The sequence below is a fragment of the Apteryx mantelli genome, chromosome 6, assembly GCF_036417845.1.
Source record: "Apteryx mantelli isolate bAptMan1 chromosome 6, bAptMan1.hap1, whole genome shotgun sequence".
Classification (NCBI taxonomy): domain Eukaryota; kingdom Metazoa; phylum Chordata; class Aves; order Apterygiformes; family Apterygidae; genus Apteryx; species Apteryx mantelli.
Genome location: NC_089983.1, coordinates 26,863,633 through 26,891,273, shown reverse-complemented (window position 1 = coordinate 26,891,273; position 27,641 = coordinate 26,863,633). Strand labels below are relative to the sequence as shown.

Sequence of the window (27,641 nt, the reverse complement as noted above, 5' to 3'; positions counted from 1 at the left end):
GGGAAGAAAGTTCTGGACTTTCATTAGTTCCTTTTTATTAGGTAAAATATCAGACAGAAAAATTTGGTTTAAACTGCATTTGCAGGGTCTTTGCAGGGTCTTTTTTTGCCTTAGAGTGGACAACAAATAATCAGCTGCATATGGCTTTGTTTATACTTCTGAACTTCTGGATTTGACACAGATTGTCCTGTCCTTCCTTCCCTCAACCTTAAGGATCTGTGTGGATGAGGTTATTTTGGGGATTGTCCCTTTCTGATCTTCTGGTCAGTGTTACTATCTCAGTCCATGGTTTTTTTGTTTGTTTTTTTTACCTTTTTTTCCTTTCTCCTTCTCTCTCCTTCTCCCACACCCCCCATAATTCCTCATTTTTCTTTCTCACAAAAAAAAGATTAATTTGTTATCTATCCTGAGACTATTCAGTTCCTTGAGAAAAATAGTTATCCCTTAGCTTCCATTTAGCCATGAGTTTTTGTTGTTCATGTTACTTTACAGCGATGGGTATAGTTGTGTGTTACTCGAATGCATTTTGAATGCTACACTGGAAAAGATGCTTTCTGTTTATACTATAGAATGGGTAAGGCAAATAATGTGATACCATTTATTAGATCAATGGATATGTTTTAACACTGACATTTTAAAAATCCATTAGCTTAAACCTGCTGGCATTAAAAAAAAAAAAAGAGATCTTTGACGATAATATCTGAGGCAATGGAAGATCTTTTGCAGATTAACACACACTGAAAGCAAGGCTATTGCGTTGGGTAATATTTTATTCTTTCTTTTTTTTCCTAACAGTCTGGTTTATTTAAAAAAAAGAATTGTAAAAATATTGTGAAAGTGTTCACTTTCATCTGGAAAGAGCAATATAACCTGTGAAACCTACTTAGCATGATGTGAATTTCTCCTTTCTTAAGGAGGCACTCCCTCAAGTGAGCACTCAACACCTTAAAACTCAAAAAAAACAAACAACCCCCCCCAGAAACCTAAAAAGCAGACAAAATCAAATTCTTAGGTCCATGGATTAATAAATAAGCTCAAAAAGATAGTGCCTGTTGCTTGCCTTAGACAGAACAGTTCTGGTAGGTGCTTTTTCTTTTCCTGGCCATAATCAGAGCTGTAAGGTCCAACATTTGCCCTTTACCTTAGACTGGTTCCTCACCTCTTTTCATCCATGGTGAAACCCTACCTTATTGAAGTCAATAAGCATTATGGGATTTCAGCCCAGGTAGTTACTAATTGCTTCCTTTTCCATATATAATATGCAGCACAGGCTGTTGGCACTAAGTTTAAATCCTCTTTACCCTCTTATCCTTCTGTGACAGTTTTTATCCACTTACATAGCTGGTGTGACATGAGAACGTGAGGCTGGAATCACTCAAATGATTAGTTCAGGAGTGCTTAACGAATTGGTCAACCCAATAGTTGTACTCGGGTAAATTTTGTTAAAGTCTTACAAACTAGAGTTACACTTAAGAATGAAGATATAAAAGACTAAGAAGTGAACATGGAATATCTCCCCAGGGGCAGAGAATGATGAGAATTAGAGGACCCAGCCTGTCATCTGTGCTGGTTATGGCTGGTCCCAGATGTCAAGGAGGGAAAGAGATTTAAAAATAAAAAATAAAAAAATCCATGTGTCTGTTCTTGCATCAGTCCTTGTTTCAGTCTGAGCAGTGGAGCTGTGGCACTTACGGTTCTCGGGGTTAATGGGTGTTGCTGTAATCCCATTAGCTCTGTGAGCTACAAAATTCCTAGAAATCTGTTCACTGGGAATGAGGAAATACCAGGCCTGAAACTTGCCTCGAGGAGCCAGCAGGCCCTTTTACATGATCTCAGGGGGTTTTATGGAGCAACCTGTTCATAGGGAAATTTTTTACTTTTGATGAAAGGTTGTTTATGCCACAAACACTCAAGAATAGCATATGATATGATGACCTTCTAAGGCACGTACTTCCTGTACTTTTGTACTCTGATGAAGTGAATGTTCACAGAATTCATGTACGCATCTAATATTTCTGTCTCAGGCAGTTGTCCGAGGCAGGGTTTTACTAGAATGTGTGGAGTCATACCATCAGGCTGTTGTGATGCTGAAGGCTCATTTTTCTTTATCCTCCATCTCATCCGTGATTAGATAATACCGTTTGGGTGCATTTTCTCTGAACTCTGCATAATATAACTTCTCAATTAAACTTTAAATACTGAAGTTAAAAACTGAAACCCACAAATAAAAGTTTACATGCTAAACATCTAAACTAACATTACCTTTGTTCATTTTAAATTACAATGATAAAATTCTGTGGTCCTTTGATATGCAGTACTTAGCTCTAAGCCAGGCTCATATAATGTTTGCTTGAGGGTGATATGTAATCAGCGTTTAAAATTAAACCATGCAATCCTGTGTTTAGTACTTATTGATATAAATTCAGTTTGGTTACATTTTAACCTCTGACCTCAGCAATTTCTGTTTAATTTTGCACTCCACCTCTCTTCTGACCTTGGAAAAATATCTTTTCTGGCTATCAATCTAAACCATTTTCTTGGAGTATTAACCACTTCGTTTTCCAAAATATGTTAGACAAGCTTTGTTCTATTCATTTCCCCAAAACCTTATTTAGACATTCCTGAGTACAGGTTAGTGGAAATATTTAGGTGGGATATCATCATTTTGTTTTATCATAAAAACATGCCATACAATGCGATTTTTGTATGACCTCCTTTTGGAAAACTGAGCTCCTCTGAAAGGCTCTGTTCTGAAAGAACTGAGTTATAAGGGAACTTGTTTGAGTTACTTAGGCTTTTATGCTTAATTCTCTCTGGGGATAATGCTGGAGACTCTCAGTACAATTAAGGGAAGATTAAAAGCTCAGTACAGGCTTATTTTCTCTCTTCATTCTTTCTGCCAATACCCTTCCAGCCTGTATCCTCTTTAAAAGCATGAAACATATTTTCAAAGGCCTTTTTTCTCTCTGCCATCATTTCTGTGACAGTTTCTGGTATGCTTCTCTTCCATAGATTTATGAATGTGGTTTCTGTTTCTGCATTTGTCACTCTTGATCCTGCTAGCATTTAATGCCAGTTTTGTTGATCTCTGTTTCAGAGTTTTTCAGGCATTTCTCCTCAGATTTAATCAGTGGCATTTAGAGCCTGTTAGGTAACCAGGAGCTGCCAGGCAGTTACAAAATAATTCTTGCACCACTGAAGTTGAGATTTGTGCCATCACTTAGTACTACTTAGTACACTGGCTCTGCAGAGTTAATAAGAGTAAAATATAGTAAAGGGGTAGACAATTAAGCAGATATGGCTGAATACACTGATGGAGTATATCTGATTATTCAGAAGGTACCATTGGTACCATTTTACATAATGCCTTTTCAAAGAAGAGCTGCGCTTCAATCTGAGCACATAATAGCTGGAGCATTCACCTGTGCTGTTGCTGTGGTATGGCTTAAAGATTATATACTTTGAGATGACAGGGGAAGTTCTCATTGAAACTCTGATCTTTGCAGGATATTTCTGTCTGGTGTGTTTACATGTATTTCCTATATGGAGTTGTTTTATAGAGGGTGTTAATTCCATTTGATCACATACACAAAATGTACTTAGTGTCATTTTTTTCTAAGGGACAGACTTCCATGTCTTAATAAGAGAATGAGGGTTTTTCAGCCTTTTAACCTTTCTGAGGAATGATTTGGTGTGACTTCAGAAAATGGTGCATGCTGCCAGTCAGCCCACAAGTACTGATACTTTGACTGAATTGTTGTTAACTCTATGCTCTCAAGTTGAATTTCATTCTTTAAAGTTGGGAGGCACAGGAAATCCTGGAAATACTCCAAACCCTAGCAATGGTAGGAATACAGATCTTACTGCCATGAGAATTCTGTAAGGAGCTGATTTTTTACATGCGTATCCATACTGTTAATCCAAGTATCACTGCAGAATGTTAGGTGAATTACCTTTCCTGGTATCCATCAACTGGACAATGTCTTTGGATGAGAATTCATTTAATCAGTCTGGAAAAAAATGTGATGCATGGTTGTGATATCCAAAAGCAGCCCATGAGTTACATTTTCCTTCATTCTTTAATAAAATAATGTGTACTACTACTAGTCTGCAAGTGTGTTGTTTAATATATGAGAAAACAGACCCACAAAAAACAACCCTTGCATTTCTACTCTGTTGCAAGTAGCCCTCTCTCGATGGAGAGGTACTTTGTAACTGCCCACTTCCCTCCTGGTTATAGAACAATGGCAAAGCTCACGCTTCATGATATTATCTATATGCACAAGTAATATCAAATATCTAGAATGAAACAGATGGTTGTTGATGATTGACTATTTTTTGTTCCCCATGCCCAGCTAATACAAAGCTTTAGCTTATATTTCTTCTGTCCTTGCCAATTAACATTTGTTGTTTTTTTTCCTTTTAAGTATACCTTTATTGCTAAAACTTTGTTTGCTTCAGTTCAGTCTATGTATGTGTATCTTCATTATCTGATAATGCTGTCACACATGCACAAATGAAAATTATTAATTTGCTAAAAATGTCCTTTTTACATAAGGAAAGAGCAACTTTTTTTTTGGAAAGCTGTTAAAGAAATAATGAATGCTATCTTTATATTAGATATGTTCTTTTTAAGTGAACACTTTTGAATGTCTTTCTTTGTACAAGGGTAGAATTTCCTGTAAGAAGTGCCAGGCATGTGACACTCCCCAAAATCAGATTGCTCAGCACAATGAAAATAAATACAAACATATATGGAGGTTTTTGATACTATAGAGAAAAAATCTTTTTGTGTTACTAGTTCTGCTTATAATTTGAAAATTAAACATCTGCTGCATTATCGGTCATTAATGTGCTGCATTTTGAAATTTCTGTAGTAGGACCTATTTTTTGGCATTTTTACTGCTGCATCAGTGTTCATCTATTTGCACTAGGCATTAATCACAAACTGCTCCACAGGAGAAGTGGGGCAGCTATTCTTATTCGGTCACTTGCTGTGCATGGTAAGAGAGCAGCAGCATAGATTATATATTTGGAGTCTTAAAAAAAGATGGTGGAGTCCCATCAAGTTGTATTTACTCTTGACAGTATGTAGAAAAGCATGATATTCTTACCCCCAAGCTGTCCACTTCCACTGATTTCATTGCAGTGCTGGAGAGTAGAATTTGCCATGTCTGTGGCAAAAGGCTCCACGTGCTAGGTGTTCTGATTTCTGCTGTGACCAGTATCTGGTATTTCAGAGGAGCTTGGAGAAGCCCTTGATGAACCATTTACAGATTGTAAACATGGAGTGTGATGATGTAATGAGAGAACCGGATAAATAAAAATGTGTCATGCTTCCTCCTTGTCAGCCTTCAAGAGTAGGATTGGTTCTGTCCCTTCTTTTGGAACTAGAATAACATCTTGATTTAACCAGATCTTTAATTCATATGAAATTACTGGAGAAGGTAAACATTTGCTATTTCTGTCATTCTATACACCCTCCATCTCCCTTCCAGGGAGGTGTTGTTCCATATTATATACTTTCTAATATTTTGTCTATTCAAGTTTTAAGTATCCTTGCTGAATGGCTTGTGGATGGGTGCGGCATTAGGAGAAACACTCCACAGCCAAATGCATCACATGCTGCTAACAAATTTATTCTGATTTTCCCCTCCAAACTTTGGTTTCAGGGTTCATTCTTTAGTTCTTGTCTGGACTGCTTTCATGCTCCTCAGATGATTTCTCTGTCCTCAGTATTTATATCCATCATATACTTGCACACAGTTGTCATGTCTGTTTTGTCATCGCTTAAAAATTGTTTTCTTAATTTTCATGAAAAAATAGTTTTCTGAGCTCTTGATGAATTTTATTACTCTAACTCACATCAATTTGTCATTGTAATTATCTTTAAGCAAATCTGTCTTACAGAAGTCAACACAGAGTTTCCAAGTTTGGCCATGCTGGAAGCATAGGAGACTGCTTCTTTCTGAGCTCTCAGTTTAGAACACAGAATTGTATCCGCCTATCTTTCATCTCTGTCTGGAACATACCCGATCTGCTGTTTCCTATCAGTGTTATATGCCACAATTTGGTAATTTTTGAGATAACAACATTTTGCTATTGTATTAAGGAAGGCTGTTGCTGTAGTTGCATCTATATAAGCATCTATTTGTGTGCAAAGATAGAACTGATGGCAGTGGAAGGTATGCTGTGTACTCCAACTCATTTCAGCATTATTGCTTCCCAGGCTTCACTCACTCGCTATCTCTACTTCAGATGATGTCTCCCTTGAATTTTTCCCAGCTGATTTTTATTTTTTTCTCAGCATTTCTAATTCCCTGGAGACGTATGTATCATTTTTATGTTTTGACTGATGTTCCTATCTCCTCCTTCTCCTGTGTTTTCATTGTGTGATGTTATCATGTTTTTTATTCTCCCTTTGAACTTACAAATGAAAAAAATGATCAAAACCCAGCCCTTTGGTACTTCTTCAGGCAACTTCTTTTTACACATTGCCATGTTTTATTACCTTTTGCTTGCAGTCATGTAGCCAATTTTTAATTTACATGACCGTGCTTATTCCCAAGTCATTCTCAGTTATTTTTAGATGAACTATCATGATATTGTTAAATATCCTACTGATATCCAAGTATGTTACAACTACCGCATTCCTTTCTTCCATTAACTTAGTGCTTAAAAGAAAAAAATAACAGGAGCTCACATAAAAAGCCTCCAACTTTGGTTAGATTGTTTTGTTTTACTTTAAAGAATTGTTGCCATTAACATAAGTGAGGGCTCTGTGATTTAAGTACAATAATGTTTACTGATTCATTCATGAGAAGTATTCTCCAAGTGTTTTTGTTTTTATATGAATCGTATGGTGCCTTAGTACCTGGGGCCGGATACAGCCTTGTCTGAACTAAAGTGCCATTAGTGTAGTGTTATAAATTGTGCCATCCATGTGACTTGGATGAAAAATAATGGAAATTAGCACTCTTCTGGCATTGTAAAGGTATACAGAATCAATTGTGAAGTTCACTCTCAGATGAAAGAAGGAAAAGTGTATTAGAAAAAGCCATTGACAAGAATGTCTAATACTAATTCTTTTCTGCTCTTCATTGCCTTCTTTTCCACAGAGACTTTGTTCCTCTGCCGAGTTATTCCTAATTGTCCCAGGAAAAAATTCACCTCAGGGTAAACGGGTGCAGCTTCCATTCCGTTATTTTTTGGCACATCTGCTAACTTTCAAATTAAAGTGAATTAAGCTTTTTATTGGCACTGCCATCACAGTGATCTCATATCATGATTATTTCTCTGCCACATTTGCCCCCTATCAATATGTACAGCATTAAATAAATAAATAAAACATATAAATACCGAGTGGCCTCTTGTCACAGTGAATACCATTGGTTGCCCTCTAACATGATGAAGTATTTGCATCCCCATGTGGCAGATGTGTTCTGGTGTTCATGGAATATCCACTTGTGCCCGCGTTGCAAGAAAGCACAGGGAGGAAGGACTCAAACTCATCTCCAGCTATCCTGTTTTGCTTCATGACAGATTTTTATTCTCCAGTTAAAAATTGTCTGGCTGCTGCACATAGGGAGCTATTCAAAGTCAGGAAGATATAGCAGAAATATAATTATACAGTATACCTTGGAGAAGCTGCAACATTCAAACTTGATTTCAGTGACTAGTAGAAATTATTTCTAGGAATACTCAGTAGTAGTACCTTCAGTCACAAAAATTTATTTTGAATTCTGTCTCCTTCTGTGCAGAATTTCTGTAAATATTCAGTTGAAAGTTTACTAAACAACTTCATTGTGTTTTCAACTCCTAAAGGGGAATATACTTGTCAGAAGCTTGATTATAAATGTTGTGCTCATCCCTGTGACATGGCTGAAACAAGTAGCTCTTGTTTCTCTGTCTAGCTGGCAAACCTAATGCTTGTTCTGGGCCTCTTGATGAATACTCATTTATGTTCTCACAGTGACTTTGATTTACAAAATGCAATAATGTTAAGCAACCATAAGGTGCTGCCTTAGCTCATTTTTCAGTAACTTTTTATTACCAGGTCCATCTTTTCTTTGGGCTTTTAGTGTTTTACCAGTGCTTGATTGCCTTCACCTTTTGCAACACACTTCTCTGTGAGGAAACTGCCTTGTCCAGGCCCTATGGATTGAGATTATAGGGTAGGTCTAGGAACCAGAAATTTATGAAAGTTTTTTTCCACACAGAAAGTGAAAGAAATACAGTAAATATCACAAAATCTCAATAATCATATATATACATATATATATATAAAATAATCAGAAAAATCAAATCCAGACTTGTTAAAAACAAAGAAAAATGTTAAAAAAAAAAAATCCCTACTGAAAAGAAACGGCTGTAGCATGTCTAAATTTGCTTATTCCATATCATTAACATATAATGATATGGGAATATAGCATATCATATATTTATGTAATATACACACACATATATATCATGTATATTTATATATATTGTATAATTCCTTATCAATATCATATAATATCTAATAAAAAACTCGTGGCATTGATCTCTGGATAAGAAACCCATCTGACTTTTGGTGTATGTCATGGTACCCTTTTGTCTAGTGTAGCTGCTTACATTCACCCCAAAGCTTTCCCAGTTCTCTTCACCAAAAGTAGGGTTTTTGACCTTCTCTAATATTTGTGTAGATATGGTCCAAAATGTGGCTTGTTGAGTGTACAGTGGCTTTTAATCATGGGCTTTCAGAAGTTTGACATCCTTTCCTGAGGATTATATCTGTCCATTGAACAAGTCTCTGATGCACCGTTCTCATTATCAGTTAAGGAAGCTATTTCATCTGGCTAGGTTTGAAGGCTTTAAAACTGGGTTTGTCTCTCTCTGGTTATTAAATATGCATTTAACAGATTTAGCATGTCAAAGATGCTTTAAGGGAAACCTAGGGAATAAAGCACCTATAAAGTTGTGTCGCCATGCAGAAAGACAACTGTCATCTTATATTTCATTTTGTCTTCAACCTGTAGTCTGATATGATGTAAGAAGTGGAAAAGGACATTTCACAAAACTGCCATTAAAATGCATGCAGACATATAGGACCATTCTGAGAAAAGTGAGAAACTCAACTTTGTTATACCACTTTTGTTCTAAGGCAAAAATGGAGGCTGCTTGATGTTCAGAAAGATAAAATGTAGGCTTCTGCTTGCTACTATTGCAACTTTTCCCAGTGATTCTCAGTACGGTATTGTTTGGCATAGTGTGTGCTGTAGCCCATGTGACAGCAGACAATGTCTTCCGTTTTGTTCTTACGTGATCCTTTCTGCTTATGCAGCCTGCACTGTGGCCTCTGCGGTTGGCTGCCACTAGACTCCTCTGTTTTTTAGGGAGCTCTGTATTTCAAATACCATTGCATCTTTCATTTTGTAAGAAAGGTCTCTGTTGATTTTCTTGCAGAGAGAACCTTGAAATGTAAACTGGATCCTTGAGGTTAAAATGTCACTACTGATTTATTTTCCCTAAACATCATGGATTATTTGGTCTTTCTAGTTGCTAAAGTGAGGTCTCTACTAAAGTTTTGCTGGCAGAGATGTGAGGAAAAATGTCATAGCGTTAGGCTGGGAGAATAGTGGGGTTTTTCTCTGTGTGTGTGTGTGTGTGTGTGTGTGTGTGTGGTATAATTAGCCTAATGGAGGATTAGTATAAAGAAGAGCTACAAAAGAACTTTCAGTGGCATAAAGTATATTATCCCTAGGATAATTTGCTGAGCAAGGTTAAAATATAAGGCAAACTCCGGGTTGGCCTTTTGAAACTTGTAATACATTCCCTTAATTTTCCGTGTTGTTGCTGTACTCCATGAGGAGGAATGGGCTGTCACTGATTGTACAGACTCCCAGTAAATTCCCATATTCCTCCCAGCTGACAGCCTAAAATGTGTTCAGCCCTGCTGTGCAGCTATTGTGATTTCTAGCCACAGACAGGTCATATAAACAGAATTTGCACTTCTGTTCAAGGCAGTTAATTTTACTCTCTTGCTTTCTCCATATGTAAAGTGAGAAAAAGGCATTTATTTGTTTCCTGAAAGCTTTTTGGTGATTGGTTGCACAAACTTTAAATATATAGGTGTATCACATGCAAACACTTACCTTAACCCCCACACTCTTAACTTCTGTGGAAAGTTGCCCTTTGCCATGCTTTCTGTGGAGCTGCAGCACAAGCAGCTATGGTAAGACTCTGTGGCTTAGAGAGTCTGGGAATGTTTTTGCGTAGTTTTGTTTGGTTTTAGATGTCCCCCCAGGAATCATCTTAATGATCATTTAACCCCCAAACTTCTTCCTGCCTATCTGTTTCAATCTAATATTTGACATTTTAAACAAATCTGTCACTTGCATAAATAAGCACCTTGCTATCTTATCTCTGATTTTGAGAACCTACACTTTTTACCTGCAAATATTTATTTGCCTGTAATTGAAGTGTGCTTTGAATCAAGAATGAATTAGAAATACAGTTAAAAGCCTGCTTTTTAAAAAAAGTTTTTTTCCCCAGCAACATCCTCTTTACTTTTTAGCATTGTTTTGTTCATTTCTTTTTTCCCAATTAACTATTTTCCTTTTTAGCAAGGTTTTAATGTGGTTTTTTTCAGTAGAGAAATCATGTTTGATTAAAAGTTACTTGCATGTTTTCAGTTATAAATGATAATTTGTTTTACTTTACACTCTCAATTGCCTTGAGTAATTTCCTGTAGAAATACATATAATCCATTTGCATGTTTGAAGTATTAGTGTGTCATTTACATAGCTTGTGTATAACACTTAAGCAAACTACTGGGGCTTAGGAAGGACAGATGATGCTTTTTAGTGGTTAATGGTGATATGGTGCCTGTTCTTTCTGCAGCCTGCTGAATAGATATGGAACCAACTTTGTCAAGAGTGCTGGAAATTGTTATCAAACCAAAGATTTGCTAGAAAGATTGTTTCAGTAAATAATTGGGAGTTAATGAAATGGATGACTGGCAGTGTTGCGTATATATTTTTGCTTGACATCAGTCAATGCAGATTGATGTTGATCCCTACTTCATGGTCTGATATAGTGCAGCATAAAAATATATATATTAACACATCTCAGTTGGTGTATGTCAGATTTCCAACACAGACAAAGCTGTTGTAGTTTGTAGCAGCGTGAGATGAGATGGTAGGAGGTTTAAGTTTATTGCAACCATGTATTAAAACCACGGCTTGTTTGTTCTACTAAATAAGTTCTGTGGTAAGGCCTTGAGTGAAACTATATATGGTTCTGATCATGTTTAGAAAAGATCAGCTCAGACTGGGATAGGTACAGAGAAAGGACTACTGTGGTAAGGGAGATAGTGTCTGTTTTATATGAGTGTGTCTTGTTTAGTCTGTTGATGTGAAAGCTGATAGGAAATATGATTGCTGTGTATAAATACGTAAGACCACCATTCAAGGGAAAGAAGTGGTTAAAGGACAGTGCTGCTCAGGAACAGATGGGTGCTAATGGAGTTTAGCTGTAAATTAGAAGTTGCTTTCTAACCATCGCAGCAATGAGGTTCCAAAGCAACCTTCTCAAAGGAGTCTGGAGGCAAAATCCTGGTATGCTTAAAGTGGAGATAAATTCCTTTCTAGGAACATTTTCTGTGTGTACCTAAAATAGCAGCTCCAGTCCTGTGTTTCTCGCCCAGATTTCAATATTTTGGCTAACACCTTTTTCCCTGATACTGCCAAGACCAACATGAAACCACAGGGTCCAGATCTTATTTCAGTTTTTAGTGAAAAAGTGTCCATACAACTCATATTGCCTTCATAATTGGCAGTGCTTTGCACTTTTGTTTAACACATCCAAGTCACTCTCCCTTTTGGTGATGACGTCTGTTTGGGAAGGTCAGTACTGTGCTGTCCCCTCTCTGATGCAGTGAATTTTGAATTCTTTTTTGGTATTGTGGCACATTTTTCCAGAGGAGGGGTGAGGACTGGACTGCTGGATGTAAGACAGAGGTGTTTCTTTAGGACACTATGCTGAGATATGAGAGTTGGGAGTTGGTATCTTATTGGCCAGAGGAAGGAATTAAATGTAGACTTTCCACTCTTTGGGTGAGTCTGGTCCTGAGGAGGATTCACAGAAAGATGGAGGAGCACCATCTCACCTCCATTTTTCTTTGAAAAGACAACCTCAGTTCCTTGAATATGTGGTGGTAGGCATCTCTCATCTGGAGAGACTTCCCAAACTCAGACTCATGAGATGCTTACTCAGGATTTGCAAGGAGCCGCCGCTTGAAGGCTGGGAGGGGATGGGGTCATCAGGTCCTCAGTGGTTGCAGTTAGCCAGCTCCTGGCAGCTCAGCACTGCACGTGCTTTGAAACTATCTTTTCAGGTAACTTTCCTTAACAGACTCTACTCTGGCTTCTGGATGCTGTTCCACAGTCACCCATTTCTTTCTTTATCAACAACACACACAAAGAGGAGGAAAATTGGGGAGGCTTGGGAAGTAATGTGAAGTCCAGGATCTAGATTTATAAATGTCTTTGTACCATTTCTGCACTAATGAGTGTGGTTAGGTCTTTGCTACATTCTGTCCCTGAGGTTGCTGTGCTTCTGTGGTAGGTGTAAAAATAAATACATGTAAAATCCAGAAAGCACTTTGAAATGGACGCTGCCACATCTTGAATTGCTGTTATTATTTAAAGACTTTCACGTTAGAACAGAAATAATCCTTCTTTATTTTGGTCCCATTATGAAACAGTCAGTTAATTCTATCTCACTCTTTCTCTCTCTCTCTCTCTTTTTCTTTCTCTTTCTTCATTCTGTATTATTTCTTTCTTTCTCTCTCTCTCTTTCTGTCTTTCCCACTTACCTTAGCATACTCCATGTAATGTTTATTTAAAATGAATCCTGCTAATAAACAGAGAACAGGACTTTATGAGTACCTGGAATTCTTCTGCTATTCAAATATTACTAGTGTTTCAGGAGCACATATTTCCTATTGAATTTTCAGGTATGCCATTTGTTTCTTAAAGACAGAGAGGAACACTTCTGTGATCAGAAAGGGTAGCAGCTAAGACCAGCAGTGATGTGAGTCATTTTGACAGTTAGCAAACTTGTCAGTGTTCAAATTTTCCAGAATAGATGGTCTAAGACATCAATTTTTTTCCTAAATATTTTTGAAAGTCCTTATGAAAATTTAAATAACTATGTCTCATGGTGTCCTGAATTGAAAACATCATGAATTAACAATTGCATTTTACTGCTAAAATACTATTTGTTTACTGGAAAGTCAAAATAGTAACATTAAGGTTCAGTCAGATTCTTTGTAATACTTTTAACAGATGAATTCAGAAATCTATAGTGTAAAATATGTCAGTCCTAAATAGAAAAGAGGGAATTCATAATGAACACATGCACTGTAAGACAGTGAAATGTTTTTTTTTTTTACCAAAATGACTTTATATATTAAGTACCTTTAAGCCCCTGTGCTTTTTTTTTCTTTTCTTTTTTTTTCCAGAAACCCCTGTTTACATTAATTAATTTCATGCTGGCCACTTCTTTGGGATAAACTAGAATTTCACTGCAGGTGTATATTACCTTTGTGTTACAAAGTGAAAATCCCATGGTTTTGGCTGAAGTGTGGGTGTATTACAGCTGTCTCTTGCCTAGGGCCATCTGTACAGGAGAATACTGCTTTAATAGAATAAATCATTAAAAAGCTATAGCAGACTTATTGGAACCATTCTTCTGTATCTCTCACTACTGTTCTTATCAAAGATATTGAAAAAGAGGCTCAGTGGGTAAAAAAGTGGTGTTCTTGTGTGAGATTACCTGTTTTGCAGTTGTTTCATAGAGGAAAAAAGATCTGTGCTACGTTCACTGTCTCTTTAATTCATATTGCCAATGATAATGCAGAGTCTACTGCTAAAGAAAGGTAGGATGCAGAAGCAGAAACATTAGTGCTAATCTGCTGCAGGAAGACTAGATAAATCAGCACAGCTCTCATACATCACCAAGAGAGAAGCTGATTGCAACTTGACCATGTGCCTAAGTGGTCACATCAGCAACAAGAACGGAGCATGGATAAAAAAACTAAAATGTACCCTTAGGGCTACTTGCTGTGCAGGACCTATAATAACACATCAATGTAAGTTGAAGATTGCTTTATTTTTTGTTTCTCTCTATTGAAATTACTGTTTTGAGCATGTGGTTTACAAGATTATGTTATTATTTTGCATGAATTTAGGGAAAACATAATAGAGTGAAGTATAACACTAAGCAGATAATAGTTTAATACTGTTTATGTCTGTGAATTATAATGTGCTTTATTTAGTATTACTGTGTCTCTCAACATACTTCTTTCTTTGAGGATGTTTTAATATTTAATCCTAACAGTCATATCTCAGAAATTGAGTAAGGTTTTGGGTGAGATGATAGCGAGATCTCTCTTCTTCATCTCTATCATCTTGCATCTCAAAATCACTTGAGAGACAGAATGCCACAAATATATTTACTTCTAGTATGAGAATTTTTGCATTGTTTTATTCTTTCTGTTAAGAGAAGTGCTCATAAAGAATATTTTCAGTGGACCTTTTTGTATTCTTGATTTAAGTGCAGATGGTAATTTTCCTACAATTTTTAAAATTTGTGTAATTGTTTAATTTAATGTCACTTGAGCATCTGCAAAAAGGGAAGGCAGGGATGACATGGAAACTGAATAAGCATTGATTGCTAGTCTGAAAATTAAATTTTAAAAGTTTTTGCAGTAAATCTGATTTCAGTTCATTTTTTACTGAATTAGATTATCATATTTAGATTGAGGCTAGAATATAGCAAACAAATGTGTGAAACTACCCTGGATAGCCCACATTTTCTGCTGTATCAGACTATAAAGATGTTGATTGTTGCTGCCCAGGAATATCTTAATTGTAGAATTCAGAGTAGCATGTTTAAATAATTCATGGGGAAATAAAAAGGAAAGCTGGAATTTTACTGTTCAGATATTAAGGTGCTTTGTTCAAAGAGAAGAGTATGTAATAAAAGCTACTGAAATGGTATCTCAGGGTCTCCCTTACAGCTTTAGGGAAATCCAGGAGAGGTCTTGCTGTGCACTCTAAAAGTGGGGGAAATTTGGAAGCACTTTACTAAAAACCAATAATGCTTTATTTCATTACTTATTTTTAGGGAAGGGTAGGGACTTCAAGCAAACAAATTCATGGAGTATGGAGAATGAGGGTTGAAGGATGCTTCAATGATAGGAACTTGATTAATTAAGTGTAAAGATACAGAAGTGCATGCAGTTATTTTATAGTGCTGTAGCTGTGGCCAAATATAATAACAGATGGATTTGAGATAGAAGTAGCCTGAAGTTTAATCTACAAAAGATTTCTGTTCATGGCAACTGAAAAATCTATGGATAGTTGTATGGCTGTTGCCCCCTTCACTTCACAGAAGTAGAAATACTCAGAATGTAGGCAAATTTCGGGTCTTGAGACACAGATACTTTTGTTTTGGTGAAGACCTACACAAAGTGAAGATGTATCTATTGATAACTGTAGTCTAACTGAGAATGAGAGATGGAAATGGAGAAAGGGGAAGGTGAGGCTTTGTGACAAAAAGGAAGCTCATTCTTCCCAGCAGAATAAATAACCAACTTCGCTAACTGGCAGGTGAATTGTGGACGAAGTGGAGAGTTTACTCTAATACAAAATACATATATATGAGCTCATGCTCTCAGTTGTACTCAGCTCCTGAAGCTGAAGTTCCATTGGGAATCCAATGGCTTAAATAGTCTGATTTGCAAAATAATAAATAAGCAAAAAAAAAAGAGGAAAGCTCTATGGCAACAGGAAGCACAGAGACTTGGTGGTTTCCTTGACCTCTGTTACTTTGTAAACTTCATGGTAGATTCCTGTATGTTTGTTCTGTAAAATATTCTCCTTTCACATGTTACACAATAATATACAGTAATCAATCTGGTTCATGTTAATGGAGTTGGGCTTCTGTTAGTACAATAAACCCATCCTCTTTTCTATGACCTGTGTTCACTGGAACAGCAGGAGATTATTCTGGTTTACAAATATAATGAAACAAGTAAATAGCTTTCTTTTTCTTGAACTGGACATAATTTGTTAAGATTCTTACCAAAGTTATTTTTAACAGTTCAGTAGTGCTCCATATGCTAACATAGACTATAGCTGTGTTCGTATTGTGTCTTAAAGCAAACATTTGCTGCTTTGTGTTTCTGTGAAGTTTCAAGAAGGAAGCAGGCTTAAATTATCCTGTGCAACGTGCTCTAGGTGACCCTGCTTGAGCAGGGGGGTTGGACTAGATGATCTCCAGAGGTCCCTTCCAGCCTCAACCATTCTGTGATTCTGTGCGCATTGCACATGACAAGACTGGCCTTCAGTCATTTCTTCTATGAAATTTTCTTTTTGGTTCAAGAGACAAAAGTCTATCGAGTGTCTGTTGTAGGCTGAATTTGACCTTGAATGACGTTTCCATTTGTCAAGACAATGTACTTCCTCTGGAGTGAATATTCTGAGCTTATGTATTTATTATGCTGAGTGTTTTGCTGTTATCAATAAGTTTGTTTGCTAGAATCCAACGTGGCCTTCATTTCCACTTTCAGTTTTAGTGAAAAAAGTAGATGCTAATTGTAGTTTTGTGTCCTTTGGAGAAAAGTACTAATGGACACCATTCCTTGCACTTTCAGAGCAGCAGGTAACTCACTAATGCTAAATTCAGCATATTGAAGTTGTTTATACCGATGGTATTCAGGCAGACAACATACCAAACTTTCTTGCTCTCACTGAGTTTAATGGAAAAGCTTCTATTAACCAAAGTTACCAAGGAAAGGCCTGAAATATTAAAGCAACGTGTGCCCTATCATAGTATCTCACACAGACAAAAGGCTGTCTGGAGAAAAATACCTGAGTATAATTGTGGGAGTTCAAAGTGTTTTGATTAAATAGCATTTCTTCTAATTTTCTGTCTACAAACAAGTAAAACTCAACAACTTCCCCTTGAAGTTGAGATTCTGGCCTGTACTTTCTCTGCAATGGTTGCAGAGGAAAACGATTGCCCCAAGGAGAGGCCCTCCAAGCTCGGTGATGCCAAAGGAGAGAATGTGCTGCTGTTCTGCCTCAATGAATACATCCTATTCCCATCCTAAAGCTCACCAGTTCTGCTGGCCAGGACAAAGAGTGGCATGGCTTTCCTTCTTCCAACTAGACCAAGAGACCCAAGAACTATAGTTCTTTGAAGTATGCCAGAAAAGCTCCCATCTTGCTTTATGCACACAGACGTAAGAGCTCATTGATTTCTTCCACAAGTTCAATAGTCACTAATCCATCCATTGAATTGTATCTAGAATGCTCTGTACCACCATCAGCTTCCTGCATAAAAACTCACAAGCTACAAGTATATAAAATACCATGGATCAACTCATGTACTTTCACAAAATCAGATATCACCTGAAGTACACTTAGAAAATTGTGATAAACAGTTTGGCCCTCAGACAGCGTTGCATGTGCTGTGAAGAGAACACACATTATAACTGTCTCAACAAAGTGAGCAGAACTTCATCGAAGTACAGTTCCCCTCTAGGGAAACAGGTTGAATCTCTGGAAGGAGCAAGAGAATTTTAATGTAAATCGACTATAATACAAATGATACCAATTACAGCTGACAAGAAAACTGAATTATTTTATATCCTGAGTGGGTCCTCCAACCCAGTCTTGGAACCTGGGTTGAGAATCGTTTAATGATTATAAGCTATTTTGGAAGAAGGTCATATCTTGAAAGGAATTTCCTAGGTATGCCTCCTCCTAGCCTTCAAGCAGTCTTCCCAACCTTGCTAAATGCTGCCTCTGACGTGGACTTCTTCCAGAACATTGTAAACTGAATGGGACCAGACTGTGCTGGGGCACACACCACAGTGATCTCAAACAGATAACCGCTAAGGACAAAATATCCTGGTTGTTTTCACCAGTGGAATAACGATTTGTTACAAGACAGCCACTCACCTGAACTTTAAGTCTTGCTTGAGGGAAACTTATGAAATATGTTCACAAAGGGAATCCTGCAGACTGATAACTCTACTTTTCAGTGAAAATCGTGGATTAGAGTGGCAATGACTTGTGACTATAAATGTGTTTGTTTATGGTACATTATAATTTTCTCTATCCCTTCTACTGAGGCTACCTCTTTGTGGTCTGCTGGTGATAATTTGCCTTTTTCTTGTTCAAAGAGAGCATTGGTGCAAGCTAGTGGAGTTGTAACCTTTTTCTTTACAAACTTACATGAGCTACTTTTCCCCTCATACAGTCCAACTAGTTTACATCAGAAAGTTAAATCCAGGGTAATTGCTTATGATCCACATTTAGCTGGAAAAGATACAGTATGTGTGCCTGGCCTGGAAAAGGGCTTGTCAGTTCTTTCCACCTTTATCATCTGGTTTAGTAAACCTCCACTGGTATCTTTTTGTTACATGAGAAATAGGTAGAATCCAGTTCTCAGTAACTATGTTTATACAACAGTAGCACCTTGGGATACCATTGACAAAGACGACTGTTGTGCTAGGCAGTAAGAGGACAAGCAGTAAGGGGGGACTGTGTGACACAGTGCAGGCTCAGTCAGAACAAGGTGCAACAGGAAGAGAAGGCTAACAAAGACAGAAGTAGAGAGAGCAATAAATTAATTTAATAAATTAATATGCAAGAAGCAGAGATTTCAGTTCATCACAATATATTTTACCTTTTGACCCATAACTTTTTCAGTTAACCTGCTGTTATGGCTTGACTTGGCATCCCGACAATGTGTGCTGGGTGGGATTGGAAGATGATACTACTGGAATTTGGTTTGTGTTTTGTGAAGCTCTTAACAGTTTTTGTTACCTCTTTGTTATTATCCTGGAAAGTAAATAGTTGCATATTGGTTAACCATATGGATGATGGGTTAGTGTATTTTTAGAAGATTGCTCAGATGTCTCAGTTCCTGTTATGGCAATATTGCCATCGTGTGCCGTGGCTCAGTGCCATGATACCAGTATTTTATGTACTGAAAATCCAGACAAATGAATGATGGAGAGGGGGATCAGTGAAAGGAAGAGGGAGGCTATAAACTGTAGAGTTGACCTTTAGCGTTTGTGACAGGGGTGAAGATTCTGGGAGTACAGTGTGACCTCTGGTACTACAATTGGGCTGTGTCCCAACTAACTTCCCCATTTGAGATGTGGGAGCAGTATGGGCGGTCATTCTTTGTTTTCAGTCCCAGCACTAGGCTGCCAGTGCTTTTTCTACTCCCTATTCCTGCCTCTGTTTTGCATTCCCTCAGTGACTCCCACTGAACTTCCCAGGAGAAGAGGTGGGGACAACTTTTCACCATAAGTCCTTACAAACCCCGTTTCTCATATTCCAACTTATGGCAACTTCTTGAGATAACAAAGCCATTGGGTAGCCAGGCATTGTTCTCCTTGGACGGATGATGAGTGATGGGAGGAAGGAAGGAGACAGAAAGAAAGGCGTGAGGAAAAATAAAAGGAAAATTCTTGAACTAGTGAGTAATTCCTTAAGGGAGGAGTCTCTCATCATTTTTGTTTGGTGCTTGAACACTGCTTATACATATTAGCAATCTCTTTGAGTGAGAAATGACCCTGTCACCCCAGTCCACTCATTGCAGTGTAAAAGTAACCTTGCTGAACTGTTTGAAATGATAATACTTTATTTTTAGTCAGGATTTATTGTAATCTATAAAGCACCTGACTCTCAAAACAAGAAAGTTTCAGATATTTTAAGCACTGATGAATTTTTTTTTTCCAGCAAGGATATTTGAGAAACACCCAGGCAGCAAGCCTTCTCTCAGACTAGACAGAGTGGGCTGTTTTATACCAGAAGCTGCATTTCCTATTTTGCTTCTCTGCCAGAAATTCTCTTGCCAGAAACTCTGTCATTTGAGCTTTTATCTGCTTTTGAAGGGAAGGAAGTTAACCATCCCAGTAACATCACCATCCCTATAACAAAAAATCTGCAGACAGTGAATGGCTATGGAAAACTGATAATTGCACACAAATGCATAATTTCCCCAGGCCATGATGAGCAGTGATAAAACTGCAAACTCCATTTTACAGTGGGGAGATACTTCAATACAGATCTATGTCTTTAATATTCAAATAATCTGTGGACAATTCAGAGCTGACAGGGTAGCAAATATATTTATTTCATGTCTGTTACTACTTTTGCTCTATTGCTACATATACAATTAGCTGTTACAACCATTGTAAAGAAAATCATTGAGGCTATTTTTCTGTTATTGGATCAGCCTCTTCTGGGGAACACACAGGCCCAGGTTGCCTTTTTCAGGAGTTTAAAAAAACTCAACATACTTATGAACATTTTCAGGAAGTTTGGCTATAGGAATCAAAACTCTGCCCTCTTTAATCCAGTTATGTATGCACAAACCATAGGGGCTTCAGTGGGAAAGCGCTTTCATATATTTGAGTGGAGAATTTGACCCAAAGTGGCTTATAGCTCAGCAAACAGTCTCTAAGATTAAACACGCTTGAGACTGAGTCTGTTTTTTGTACCTGGTGATAATATTTCTGATTGCTAAGGTCTTTACTGTATGGGAAAGCTATATGGTAATAGTATTTGAATGTAAGTGTGGCTGAGAGAGATCTCTGAGAGAGCTCTCTCTCAATTTCATTTGTTGCTAGTCATGTCAAGAGTTACTGCTGTGGTGAATGGCAGAATTCCAGATTGCATCTCACTCAAATGGATTATTCTTCAGAGCAGTGATTTTCTAGGGAAGAGAATATCCAGGGTCTGGATTTGAAGGGTCTTTTGCATTTTTGGTAAACTCATCTCGGAATAACAGCCAGTACTTTATGCAACTGTAACTGCTGAAAGTTTGTAATGTGCTATCTACAGCAAGAGGCAGCCCGTGAATGCTAGCAGAGGGAGTTTTATGGGTGAGGAATAAAAAAGCATATCTGAGGGGGCTGTGCCAGAGATCAAAGTAGTATTTGATGTATTAACATTTTTTTTCCAAATTAAGGTCTGTAAATGTGCTAATAACTGCATGACAATGATGGCTAAAATGCTTAATATCTTTGTTGTGCATGTATTACAGCCAATTTTGAAAGTGCTGAGCACCTACCCAGCAGATTCTGTGACATTCATATAGCCGTGGCGATAGTAGCGGTAGTGATGTGGGATGTTGTAAAACAAGAAAGTTGAGCAGGGATGAAGAACAGACTTTTTGAAGGAGCTGAAGCATAGGAGGAGTACCAGAAAACTGTTAATGCAATATAGCTCTCACTTCAAATATATGGAGAGCAAGGATCAAAGGTACAGGCCCACTTGCATTCTTTGTTATCTGAGTGCATTTGTTCCTATTGAACATATTCCTGAAGGCACTGATGGTGCTTTTCACCCCAGTATGCTCTCCCTAATTTACTGGATTTTTACTCCCATGTATATATAAAGCCCTCCAAAAAAATCTTAAGCACAAAAATCCTGAGCAGAAAGGATTTTATAAAAAAAAAGGATGTTAATGCTCCAAAGGAGGCGAGACTATCTCCTAGGATTAATGAGTAGCTGGGAGGAGCTGATTGCCTCAGGCATAGCCAAGGGCCACTAATTCCAGCTAGTCATTAACCCCCATGTAATGCCCTATGCTGATGCTACAGTTCCTGTTATAACAGAAATGGAAGGCTTGCCAACCTATGGATTTTGATCGGTGATGTTATTCTTACAATGACTGCTAATGTTTCTAAATGCTCATCACTGTAATGTTCAACAGAGTTTTAGTTTATAAGCTTCATGTATTTCCAGAGAGTTAATGCATTGTGTATTATCCACATGTAAGCCTGAAATGGTGTTATTGGTATTCCATTCTCTCCCAGCCTTTGTACAGATCTTGCAAACATTGCAGCCCATATGAAGCATGCTTGGTGTATTGACTCTTGTGAAAGAAAAATTGATTATCTCTAAAGAAAATTAGTATACATATTTTTATATCTAGAAAAAATGAAAATTAAACATGTGGTTCCTTTACTGTGTGGTTGTTATGTAAGGCAATGTGCAGTTTCAGTTGCATTCATTTTAATTAAAAAAAAAAAAAAGCTCCTGAAATTTTAATTAATTTATTTTGATACCCAGAGTAATGGTGATGAAAAGACTAGTTATAAACTGTTTGAAAGCAATGACCATCATATGCCCTTTACGTGTATGCGCATGTACATAGAAATATACAATAAAAGTATTGCTGGGCAGATCTTAAAATTCAGGAGAAAAAAGTTCAAAATGAAGAGACAGCCCCCGGTTCCCAGCTTAGCAGATCATGTGAACACACATGACTTCCAAGCAGCACAGAGTTTAGCTAGCAAACAGCAACTGTAAGAAGAGTAGACTGTAAGAAGAGTAGACTTGAATCTCTGATTAAATTCTACTAAAAATATTTTTTCTCAAGAAGAAAGTTATTAATCTTACTTTTTTATAGAGTCCTTCATTGTCAGGGATCCCAAAGCATTTTACAGAGGTAAAGTTTAGTACTGACATGCAGATGTCAGAGGGAAAGTTACCAGACTGACTCCACGATGGTTGTACAGAACTTTGGAAATGCAGAACTAGAACTGCAGATGGGCTTCGCTGCTGCATCCTCTGAAAGACCCTAAAGCAGTACTGCGTAGCAGCTCGGGTCGGGGAGTTTGGGATGCTGTCCTCAGCTGCACACATAGGTGAGTTAACAAAGTTAGACTTTGAGAACCATGGTAAACTGCTTTATAAAGGGAAGGAGCAGCAGCTGAGCTGTCTATAATTAGCACTTGTGGTAAAGACATGGATTGTATTGCTGAACTCTGAAATTCCAGCACTACATTGATTCCAAGAAATGGGTATGGGTTGTTTCAGGGTTGATTTAGGATAAATAACCACTTCCTACAGTTCTGTCTGTGCTTGTTATTTACCCAGCTGTGCCTTGTTTAATTTATGAATTCAGAACTGATCACAGCATAGAGTGTTGCAGCACCCTAGAGCAAAAGGGTAGGCTTAGGATAGACTGTCTCTTGATATACTAACAATAAGACTGAAATTTATAGAATATTTTCATTAAGTTGTGTTTAGAGTGTATAAATGGTGGTATGGAAGAAAGTTGGTATATGGATTTTTTTTTTCTTATATGTAAAATTTCATTGACCCTTGTGTTTGTCTCATACACACAAAGGGAAAAGAGCATAGAGCTCTTTTCATTTTAGGAAATATTAGTTGAAATTCTTTTCCATTCTGTTATGATTGCCAGTTATAACATTGCAGCACCTTTCCTTGAAAACCAGGGTTTCAAGGAAAACTGGTGTTTTTCAAATGCTTTAGGTCCTTTCTTTTCCTCCCTCTGGCTTTCTTTGCTGTTACAGTTTGGCTTGCCACTGTGCAGGAGAAGAAATGAGAGAAGGAGGAAGAGGTAACCTTCTTTGCCATTCCCCCCATTCTCTGCCTTTCCACTGGCTCAAAATAGATTCTATAGTGTTTATGGAGCTACCTTAGAAAATGAGTGGTGGGAGGAAGAAAGAGGAGGGTAGAAGAAAGTGATAATTGGAGGAAACCTTTGTCCTCTGGACTATTTGTGATGTATTGCTACCCATTTGAGAATCACTGTAAAATAAATTAGACCATTTTAGTGCATAATGGGGATTTCCTCTTCCATAACTGGGAGTTAGCCAATGATAGAGTCTTAACTTCATTTCTTTGTGACCAAAGAATTTTTAAAAACTGAAGAAGATAAATGATGACTCAGAAAACTAGACTCGTGGAGACTGTATTTACCAGGTGAATCAGGGGAGCTAACTGAGATGATCCTGATCTTCAACAAAGGTATGGGTAAGGCTTCATCAAGTGCTCATAACTGGCCTAAGCAGTCCTGCAGAAATCCACAGAGGATCCTGCTAGCTGGCAGAGCATACACACATTGCTGCAAGGTTCACAGGGAAATAGAGGATTAAGTGTTTATCCCAGAAACTTAAAAGTAATTTCCTCCGTTATGATTCCTTTTCTTAGCAGACCTCTTGACTCTTTGCTTTGATCTTCTATGGGATCTGGAGTGCTCCAGACTTCTGTTTCAGGGGTTGTTCTGTAGATGAGATTCCCTGAAGGAAGGATGTGTGGAGCTCTGTGCGTACCTAACTCAGCAGAGTTCAATGTGTTGGACACAAACTGAGGGCTGCAGTACCGGCACATAGAGGAATTAACTGCAAATCACTGGGCTAAACCTGCCCAAAGATAGCTGTAACTTCCAGCTTCACGTCAGAAGTATCCCAGAGAGGGACCAGCAATCCTTATATGCTGTTTCTAAAGAGGCATGTCATTGCAGTTTGGTCCTGGCTTATTGTTATCTGAATGTATCTGGCTTGAGTTTCCTTTTTCTTTGAAAGGATTTTTTTCCAAATATTTTTAAACTTCCTTCCTGATGTTTGTCTTTTTTCCAGATTCCAAAATTAGATCAAGTCACATTTCCTCATGGGACTTCTGGTGCAAGGAGACATTGAGCTTTTGCAGCCCCTAGTCTGAAGGTGCCTGCTCCAGTGGATGACCTGCGCTGTCATGCACGCTGTCCCAAAACAATTGGACAGTGGCAAAATTTAAAAGTTAATGCATGTCCCCTATACTGTCCAATCCCCCTCAGCCTGTGCATTCTGAATCTTGCTTGATGTTGTTGAGTCCTATTTGCTGAAGGTACTATTTAATCCCTGACTTGCCTGCTGCTTTCTTGTTTGACATGTTAACTGTTAAGTCAAAAAAGTTATTTTAAGAATGGGCTTGTCAAAGAGAGCATATCTTCTCCCCTCACAGAACTCTAAGGATGAATATTTGATTAAAATGTGACTGTAGCATTAAAATGGGTGCCCTGTGTCTTTTTGTAAATGAATGACCAGTGAACTTGTGGATTGTCTAGTTTTTAACTGGCAAATTATTCAGTGAGTGTTTCTGGGGGAATTGCAGGGGAGGGTGAGGAGTTAGTTGATTTTTTTTTGGATAATTTCATTGCTACTTTTATTCCTAAAGGTAGTGTGAAGATGAATAAATCCACAGATTCAATTTAAATTTCTTTTCTGGAAATAAAGAAAAGGATATATTCTAAAACTTGGGATAAAACCCCAAGCCCTGAGATGGGCAGCCCAGCATCAAAAGCAGGATGTTAGGTTTGTGGTCATCTTAGCTGTGGCTTTACGCATGACCCATACAGTTGCTGCACCGTTCTTTTGCTCTGTTTGCCTGCTTCTTTCTTTGCGAGGTCCAGTGGCTGCTGATAAAATCTGCCCTTGAAAGGGCTTGGAGGCCGAATGCCTGTCCATTTTACTACTCTGATAGGTCACAAGGACAGCCAGATCTTTAGATATGATGATATGCTTTGCAGAAAATGCTAGGACAGTCAGTACAAAGAGGGAGTATAATGAGTAGACTTATTGCTGAGTTACCTAATACACTACTGGAACTCTTAATGCTGTATCAGTCTACTGGAAAATACTGTGGAATGGGGCATCAGGACAAGGAAAAAGGCCCAGCTTGGATCTGTTCAGCTTAATTCGAGTTTGAAATTCTTGATAGCACTATCAGCACTGTGTAAGGAGAAGAGACTATCCCATTTCATGTGTATGGGTTTGGTGTTGCTACCCTTACCTCTGTAAGTAACATGTAACAGCTCATAAGAACTAGGATAACACACAAAGGGCTGCAGAAACAGTCTGTTTGTGTCTGAGTGGGTCAGTGTGGGGCTCCTGAAAAGGTCTTTGGCTAATTTTCTTTCCTCAATAGTTGTCTGCTATCGACTTCTTTCTGGAAACAGAATAGCACAAAGTGTTGTAAAATAAAAGACCAAAACCTGAAGAGCTGCTGTTATTTCCAAAGTAATCTTTTTCCAAACCAGAAAGCTTGATGTAAGTGCCGTATTCAGGCAACCTATAGTGCCTAGATATTCCCTGCCCTGTGAGCAGGCCATGGAGTAGCAGTGCCAGCTGCAGAGTGACTTTTTTGTACATGCTCCATGAAGCTGCAAGACAGACAATTGCAAATGGTTACTAACCTGGGTATTCATGTGTGTGGTGTCAGAGACAGTGAGACACTGCATACGAATTCTGGGTGGACAGGAGAGTCAACTGATGTTTAGCTTCTCTTTCACTGGAAAAAGTGACATTATTTTAATGAGAAGAAAGATTTTACAAATAGGTCTTAAATCACCTTTATGTTACAGCAATACATTTTTCTCTTCTGGTTGATGCTGATGAAATTGCTTTATTGAGATACTCTGAAATGGAGTATGGAGTACATGCAGTATATATATGTACTTTTTTTTCTTTTCTTTTTCCCTTCCTTGGAAGACTATTAGGATGTTAAATATAAGATATCAGATCAACTTATTTTACCATTGGAAAGCAAAACCAAGTGCTCTGTTGCTTTTTAGAGTTTCATAGTGGGCTTTGGTTACTTTTGCAAATGTCTAAATGTGTATGGTCTTGTGCAGAAAAATGTGACTATTTTCTCATGTAGCAAAGAGGCTGGCTGCAGTAATGGCTCAAGATTTTTTCTTGCCCTTTTCTGGTTATTCTTTCAAATTGCAGCCTGTTTTGCAGGATTTCTTAAAAAAAACACTTCTGTTCACTGATCCTGTTCATGGTAGGGTCCCAGAGACATCTCTGCTGACCTGATGGAGAAGATGACATGCTGGGCACAGGAGTAGGAAGAAACAGCTGGCAGGGCATAGGCCATTGCTGCACTGAATGTTTCTTGTTGTGGAACGACAGCGTACAGTGATGGGCCACGATGAGTGATGAGAACATGTGAAGGGGTGAAACTGGATGTAATCTGGATTTGCACTGATTCTTCACAAGGGAAATTCTAAGATTCATAGACAGAATAACATCACACCTTGCCAATCAGTATCATCAGGATCTGCTACAAAATTTTAAAGCCAGGAGCATAGGTAATTAGATGCTGATGAAAAATAAACTGCAAGAGGCAGGGAAGAGGATTGCAAGAGGATGGTGTTGAATAGCTACATCCATTTCTGTCTTGGACTTCTTGAAGAGTAAATTAGATACAATTACATCTTAGCATTTGAAAAGCTTAGCATTTGAGAACTTGACTGAAGCAGGTCTCACTATGTTAGGGGAAAGAGCATTCACAAAAATGCTTTGTTATAATTTTTATTTATAGTTTCAAGATTTAAAAAAAGAACATTTGGTAGGTTATGTTTTCTGCAGCTGTGATGACTTCTATAGCTAACATTAATGTCCCAGTGGGTTCATTCCAGGTGTATTCCTCTCTTAGGACTCCCTGTTTTTAGCTAGCAGCTTTGGTGTTACTAAAATCAGTAAGTTCTATCACCTTTTAAAAAGACACTGAAGAGCCAGGAACCAACCTTCCAGCAGTGCTGCAAGATGTATTTGAAACTTACCCCAGGGCTGTCAGAAAGGTGGTGAATTGTGGCTGCCCTGACCCTTGTGTAACAGTGCCCCCAAACTCGGTGAACGGGCTGTTGCCATTTCTGCAGGTCTGCTCCTCCTGGAAATTTCTAGGGTTGACCATATGACCTGGTATTGAGACATGTACAATAGGACCTACTTCTCTTTAACATTTACAAATTGAATTCAATATCAGCTGTGT

At 37.9% G+C, this 27,641-nt stretch overlaps 1 protein-coding gene across 1 annotated transcript in view; it reads left to right on the top strand.

Annotated features, from left to right (window-relative positions):
• Nucleotides 1-24,834, top strand: part of LOC106499304 (rap guanine nucleotide exchange factor 4-like) — a 60,848-nt gene extending 36,014 nt beyond the window's left edge. Inside the window, exon 5 of the mRNA XM_067298523.1 lies at nucleotides 24,467-24,834. Coding sequence (XP_067154624.1) covers nucleotides 24,467-24,526 — 60 coding nt within the window. The 3' untranslated portion in view covers nucleotides 24,527-24,834. The remainder of the gene's footprint in view (nucleotides 1-24,466) is intronic.
• The last annotated feature ends 2,807 nt before the right edge of the window (nucleotides 24,835-27,641 follow it).